This window comes from Chanos chanos, chromosome 9, assembly GCF_902362185.1.
Source record: "Chanos chanos chromosome 9, fChaCha1.1, whole genome shotgun sequence".
NCBI classification, from domain to species: Eukaryota; Metazoa; Chordata; class Actinopteri; order Gonorynchiformes; family Chanidae; genus Chanos; species Chanos chanos.
Window position 1 is genome coordinate 32611984 of NC_044503.1, and position 7491 is coordinate 32619474.

Below are 7491 nucleotides of genomic sequence, written 5' to 3' on the forward strand. Positions count from 1 at the left end.
TCTGACGCCTATCGTAAATGTTTTTATTACCCATCTCATATTAAATAAATTAAATTCAGTCACCAGTTTAGTTTTTAGAACGCTAAAAACTTCCTAAGTGTTAATGGCTTGACGAGTCGGTTTGTCATATCATTCAGTAGCGTACATTTGTTTATTTATGGTGAGAAAATCGTGCGAGATAACTATCATAAAGGTAAGTTTTCACATTTTACAGGTTAGTGATTTATGTCAGTCAAGCAACGGACCTGTTCCACATCGTTTCATCTTTTAGCAAACGAGTCGTAGAGAAGTTAAGGGGAAATAATGGCTGGATTTTATGCATGACTGCATCACTAATTATAGTCATGTTTTGTGGTCAGATATTGTTAGGTTTATCGAAATTACACGCGCAATGCCAGTTAACTGTACTGCAGCAGGAGAAACTAAACTTTGTCAGATTTTTATTCTGATTTGATAGACATGGAACGCTATATGGCACATCTCAGTCCAAAGTGTCACTGCTTTGGAAAATCCGTTTGAGTGGCAGATGGAAATAGACCCACTTCACTCTGCTGTTTATAGCATGTTTATTCAGTCATGAACCACCAAAGCTTAAAAAAGCTAATAAAATGGAAATAGAGAAAGTGAAAGATAGATAAATGAATAGATATATACAGAGAGAGAGAGAGAGAGAGAGAGAGAGAGAGAACATGTGGAGTGGTTACCGAAAGAGGAACTGAGAGTAACCAGGGTGCTTCATTGTGCAATTTAGATGAGTTTATCTGACTACCCAGTCAACCACACACAAGCACACACACAGAGAGAGAGAGAGGGGGGGGGGGTGTATGGGTACATAAAATTGTCGTTAATGTCAAATGCAGTGGTGTGTGACTGATTTGTCCATAAGTTGCCAAACACTGTGAAAATGTCATAGCCAATTTCCTGTCTGTTAGAATCGCAAACACAAAAACATTTTGTGCAGGACCATAAAACAGATACTTTTTTTTTTTATTATGTTAAGGTGTTGTTGTTGTTGTTGGATGACACAGTGCAGTGGTCTTCACCAGCGTCTTTGCAAAGAAAGTCTGCTGTCTGAGATATCTTTTAACACTACACCCTCTGATTTCATTTTCCCCTGTGACATAAAACTTAAATCTTAAATTACACTGAGGAAAAATTACACCATTTTTAGTTGGAGAGATTTCCAGAACATTCCCCGTAGCCTTGCCACTGTTTAAGGTTATAAATGTTATGTGTAAATATCATAATGTCATACGTGTCATGTTAATGGGCTTGAAGGGAGATTTACGATATCAATATGTGTTGGATTCAATTATTAACTATCGTGACACAGTTACTGCAATGTTTTCACACTTTGAGGAAAAAAAAAATGAACCTATTTTGGAGCATTACAAAAAATATAAATGAATCAAAGAAATGTAGGAAAATAAAATCACCGTGACCTCTTACATCAGAGAGAACTCATACTTCTGCTGTGTATAATCCATGGAGTGTTTTTTTGTTTGTTTGATTGTTTGTTGAAAATTAAAAAAAAAAAAAAAAGATGATTAGACTTTTTAGAGCATGGAATTGTGATGTTGGTAAAAATTTCAAAAACACTCCCATTTTTCCACTTTTGATCAAATCAAGAGAAAGAATTCACACTGTTGTCGTGTTGATGAAAGCACAGTCACTTATGAATGTTTAAAAAAAGATCCTTGACTGTATAACATTTATAGTACCAGTTGAAAGACAACTGTGTTTGTGTTTGTGTGTGTGTGCTTGTATGTGTGTGTGTGTGTTTCTTTAGAACTCCCTCCTGGTGTGTTAGCGTTGACCGCTGGCCGAGAGGTCGTCCTGAGGTGTCGTGGTGATGTTATTATGGATGGAGAGCTTTTGACACCCGCTGCTGGAACAAACCAAAGAATTAACATACGGGTGACAAGAGCACCCTCTGGACCGTACCAAGGAGACACGAGGGACAATATTACTGCTGGACCATACCAATCTGAAATAAGGATTGGATCACCAAATGACACAAAAATAAATATCAGTCCTACTGATAAAGGGAAAACAGTTACAGCGGGTGAAATGACTAAGAATGCCACTGAGGACCAAACCACTGCGTTTCCTAACAGATTATACGAACACAAAGACGATACCACGATAACCATGGAGACCTCAAATATGCTTCTAATGGATGATGATGATCATGATGATTATGACGATGATGATGATGATTATCAATATGAGAAGGCGGGGCATAGGGTGACGAGGGGAATCAAGAGGCCAGCGCGGTGGACTTTTAACGGTAAACCCGTACGAGAGGGTGTGGAAAAAGGGGCTTTGAAACTTCCTCACCTTCAGTTGTCTCATACAGGAAACTACAGCTGTTACAGAGGAGAGAGGTTGGTTTCTTCAGTCCGAATCAGTGTAGGAGGTAAGATTACACACACAGACACACACACACACACACACACACACACACACACACATACACACAAATGTTCGTATGGAAATGGCTAACTGCAATGAACAGCCAATCAGCGAGCAGTTACATTCAAATAAATTCACACAAAATGTGTCTGTCCTCCACAGTTCCTCCAGAGAAGCCCAGTGTATCATGCTACAGAAGGTCTCATACCAGCAAGATCCGCTGTGATTGGATATCCAGTCAGCCTTTGATCCCGAAACCTGAATGCAAACTTCTGCTGAGAAAAGGGTGTGTGTGTGTGTGTGTGTGTGTGTGTTTGTTCATTATTAACTGTATTGATTTTTTGTAAGATCTGTTGATGAGACTGAACCACTCCTCTCTCTCTCTCTCTCCCTGTCTGTCTGTCTCTCTCTCTCTCTCTCTCCTCTCTCCAGGCATCTGGGCGAGAAGTTCTCCAGTGTGCCATGTTCCTACTCTGTTTCGAGGTCTCGCTGTTGGTGTGTGCTACCTCCTTTAGAGGAGGGGGACCGAACGCAACACGCAGCCATGCTCTGTGTCAGCAACACAGTCGGCAATGTCACCAGCCCCTACCTGACATTCACACCACAGAACATTAGTAAGAGAACGTGTGTGTGTGCGTGCGTGCAAGTCTCTGTGTGTGTGTGTGTGTGTGTGGCTTTGGATTGCAGTCGATTTGTTTTTGCCCTCTCTCTTTCTTTAGTTAAGCCAGACCCTCCTTCCAGAGTGAAGGTGAGTGCAGTGCAGGGCCAGAATCATGCACTCCTGGTATCTTGGTCTTACCCTTCCACCTGGAGACAGGGCTTCTACTACCTCAATTTTCAAATGAAGTACCACCCACAACATTCAGAAAAGGTATGTGTGTGTTTGTGTGTGTGTGTGTGTGTGTATGTATGTATATGTGTGTGTGTGTGTATGTGTGTGTGTGTGTGTGTGTGTGTGTGTGTATGTGTGTGTGTGTGTATGTGTGTGTGTGTGTGTGTGTGTGTGTGTGTGTGTGTGTGTGTGTGTGCGTAGCCCTCCATTTGTTGTCTATCTTTGTGTTAATTCTGATATATTGTTCTTCATCTGTATGTCTGTGTGTGTGTGTGTGTGTGTGTGTGTGTGTGCGTGCGTGCGTGCATGTGCATGTGTGTGTGCGTGTGTGTGTGTGTGTGCGTGTATGTGTGTGTAGTATCAGACAGTGGAGACAGGTATTATCTATCAGTCTGTGTGGAAGATTGAAGATGCAGTGCCACACGTGCAGTATGTGGTGCAGTTACGAGCTAAGGATGAGTTTGATGGTCACTGGAGTGAGTGGTCTGAACCCGTGTATGCAGAGACCTGGACAGGTAACACACACACACACACACACACACACACACACACACACACACATTCTCTTAATTGAAAATCAGGTAACCGGTACATAGCTTCTAGTTAGTATTGAGTGTGTTTGTGCAGTGTGAGCAGGCAACCCTGAGTCTCTGATGGATTGTCGAACAAAGCAAACAAAAAGCAACTAAATATCATATGACAGCATATACACAGGTCACATCAATAACAACAGTGTGTGTGTGTGTGTGTGTGTGTGTGTGTGTCTGTGTGTGTGTGTTCTTGCAGCTCCTGAGCCCACAATACCTTCGGACTTCGAAATAAGTCCGGTGAGTGAGACAGTTACAGTCTCTCTCTCTCTCTCTCTCTTTTCCACACCCCCCCCCCCCCCCCCCCCCCCCCCACCTCCACCACACACACACACACACACATCTAATGCAGGATATATATGTCATTGTCTGTTATGTCATACTACTGCATTCTCTCTGTTACTTTCAGGATCCATTTTGGATCTACTCTGAAGGGTCTGGGATGCCTCAGGACATTGAAGGTTAGTCTCTGTGTGTATGTGTGTGTGTGTGTGTGTGTGTGTGTTTGTTCATTATTAATCATCTTTTATTTATGTATTTATTTTTATGTAAGGTCTTATTCATGTATTTCACAGGAGTGGGCAAATAAAATTCAGCATCAAATTCGACCTGAATTTAGCTAGACATTAGAGTTATGTGGTCAGTTATTATAATTATCTACTATTCAATAGTTAAGCCGGTGCAACCAAGCCCAAGACATCTGATATCAAAAAATGTCCCCAGAATATGTTTAGGTTTAATGTACTAAAGAAACTCACATCGGGATTAGGAGATCACAAACAAACAAACAAACAAACAAACAAACAAAAAACCAAAAGAGAAAAGGGGACCAGTGGTTTATCTATAGGGTTATTGAATAGTGCAATGTGCAGGTTTGTGTAACTGGGTATGAGTCCAGTCAGTTTTGTTCATGTTTGTGTTGCTTTCCACTGATTTCAAATGTACCTTAGTAACCAAATCAACAGAAACCGGGTTACGCCCGTAAAACGACTGAACTGTGACGGTTACAACCAGAGTAGATGTGGCCGCGTTTCACATCCATGCGGGCAAGGAAGCTGTCATTAATGAGTCAGTGTCAGGGTGCGTGATAAGCCCAGTGAGTTAGTACCAATGTTTTCAGAGCATGGAAAAAAAAAAAGAGGCAGACAAGGTGGTTGCATGAAGGAAACAGTCTGACTGTTCGGCCTTGGTCTCATTATCAAGAGCGGCAAAGCTCCTAGTCTGTAAAAGATTACTTTTCCAGATATTTTGGCGGCGTTCGCCCTACCAAAATCCCCCCAAGTGTTTTAATTGGCTTCTGACAGGCATTGACAAATGACTTTGTATCCTCTGAAGGCAACATACCAATAAAACCTGGACAAATGCCCTCGCACACGCGCCTGTTTGTGTATTAGTTGGCTTTCAATGCTCAAAACAGGAAACAGTCATCAACACAATTTCCTGAAACTAAACAATGAAATTATTTGGAAGTGAAATCGGAGACACTCCAGTCTCTTCCTTATATCCTTTTTTTCCCCCGAAACTGTAACCTCTGATCTCTCTCTCTTTCCATGCTTTTCATCGACCGTCTGCATTCTCTCTCCTCCCTGCCAGGTTCAGGTATAACTGTTGACCAAGTGGGAAGTAAGGGTTCTGGTCACGGTTTGATCTGGTTTCCTGGGATTTGGATGTTTACATCCTGTTTGATTGTCGCTGTCTCACTTCTCTCCATCTACACCTTAAGGTAAACTTCTCTACTTTAGTTATCTATGTTACCTTAAGGTAAACTTCTCTACCTTAGTTATCTATGTTACCTTAAGGTAAACTTCTCCACTTTAGTTATCTATGTTACCTTAAGGTAAACTTCTCTACCTTAGTTATATATGTTACCTTAAGGTAAACTTCTCTACTTTAGTTATCTATGTTACCTTAAGGTAAACTTCTCTACCTTAGTTATATATGTTACCTTAAGGTAAACTTCTCTACTTTAGTTATCTATGTTACCTTAAGGTAAACTTCTCTACTTTAGTTATCTATGTTACCTTAAGGTAAACTTCTCTACCTTAGTTATCTATGTTACCTCAAGGTAAACTTCTCTACTTTAGTTATCTATGTTACCTTAAGGTAAACTTCTCTACCTTAATTATCTATGTTACCTTAAGGTAAACTTCTCTACTTTAGTTATCTATGTTACCTTAAGGTAAACTTCTCTACCTTAGTTATCTATGTTACCTTAAGGTAAACTTCTCTACTTTAGTTATCTATGTTACCTTAAGGTAAACTTCTCTACCTTAATTATCTATGTTACCTTAAGGTAAACTTCTCTACTTTAGTTATCTATGTTACCTTAAGGTAAACTTCTCTACCTTAGTTATCTATGTTACCTTAAGGTAAATCTCTCTACCTTAGTTATCTATGTTCCTCCTCTTATCTCTCCTGTTAAGAAAGAATAAAGCTTCATGTGCACTGGTTCAGAATAACGGTAAACAAGTGTCAGTTTGTGGAGGGTTCGATATTGCTTCACCTTCTCTTTCTCTCTCTCTCTCTCTTTCTCTCTCTCTCTCTCTCCTAGACGCAGAGTGCGTTTGCTTTTGAAATTGGGGAAACTGAGCTCAGTGTGTCCATGTACCCCTTCCGTACCTCCTCCTCCCCCGCAGCAGCCTGCGGATGAGGGGAAGTCCCTGATGTCAAGGGAGGGTCTTGAGCTCAGTCAAAAGAACAGCCACTGCGAAGAGGGGGGAGAGGAGGAGGCCATAGAGGTCATTCACCTTCACAATATGGGTTATTTCCTTTCATAAAGAGACTGAATGTAGTGTCATATGGACTGTGGAACTTTTAGGGACAGTGACAGTTGCTGGACAGTGTCTTTCAAAACATGTGAATACATACACTCACGCACATACAAACATGTGCTCATGTACATTTGTTAAAAGTTACGGAAAAGGTAACTTGCAATCTGAGATTAAACAAGAGTCAAAAGGTACTCTCTCTCTCTCTGTCCCTCTCTCTCTCTCTCTCTCTCTCTCTCTCCCTCTCTCTCACTGTATCTCTCTCAGGGATCTCACAGTTTTGAGCCAAGTAGCATTCTAACTGTTATACACTGGTTATGAGCACTCATTTTTTTGTGTGCTGTGAATGCAGATCCATAGAATGCTATATTTAGGAGTGCTAAGATGAATAAGTCATCTGAAAATGCATATGCCAAGACTTTGTTTTTAGTTTTACATTTCTGTTTGTCGCATTAGAGCTATACCGGGTCAAATGAGGTGACTTTGAATGTAAATTCACTTTGAATGTAAATTTGCTTTACACATTTTTATTATTCTTTTTTTTTTCTTTTTCTTTTGGAATGAAAGCTCTTCTCCTGATACATGTATGGTCTAAAGACACAATTGCAGGTGCACCCATATTAACAGACATGTGGGTGTAACTGTGAACCTCATATTTCGTCAGTCTCCCACTTGTTTTTGCTGTGAAGTTGTGTAGAAGTTGATAGGCAGGGTTATCAGTTAGACACTGAATGGCAAATGTGTTAAATTGTGCGTTACTGACTTAATGCATGCTGGGAACTAAAGTCTTTGACTTAAAGGACATGGTTAAATGAATGTTTTAGCCTATACAAAGCTCCGTCAAGATGCAGCTAAATGATAAGATTATAAGATATCACACACAAACACA

The 7491-nt window shown here is 40.5% G+C and overlaps 1 protein-coding gene across 1 annotated transcript in view; it reads left to right on the forward strand.

Annotated features, from left to right (window-relative positions):
• The window catches only part of il6r (interleukin 6 receptor), a 7941-nt gene extending 450 nt beyond the window's left edge, over nt 1–7491 (forward strand). Inside the window, exons 2-10 of the mRNA XM_030783598.1 lie at nt 1790–2419; nt 2578–2701; nt 2848–3029; nt 3135–3286; nt 3606–3762; nt 4034–4074; nt 4244–4295; nt 5428–5557; nt 6386–7491. Of these exons, the coding sequence (XP_030639458.1) occupies nt 1790–2419; nt 2578–2701; nt 2848–3029; nt 3135–3286; nt 3606–3762; nt 4034–4074; nt 4244–4295; nt 5428–5557; nt 6386–6611 (1694 nt within the window). The 3' untranslated portion in view covers nt 6612–7491. The remainder of the gene's footprint in view (nt 1–1789; nt 2420–2577; nt 2702–2847; nt 3030–3134; nt 3287–3605; nt 3763–4033; nt 4075–4243; nt 4296–5427; nt 5558–6385) is intronic.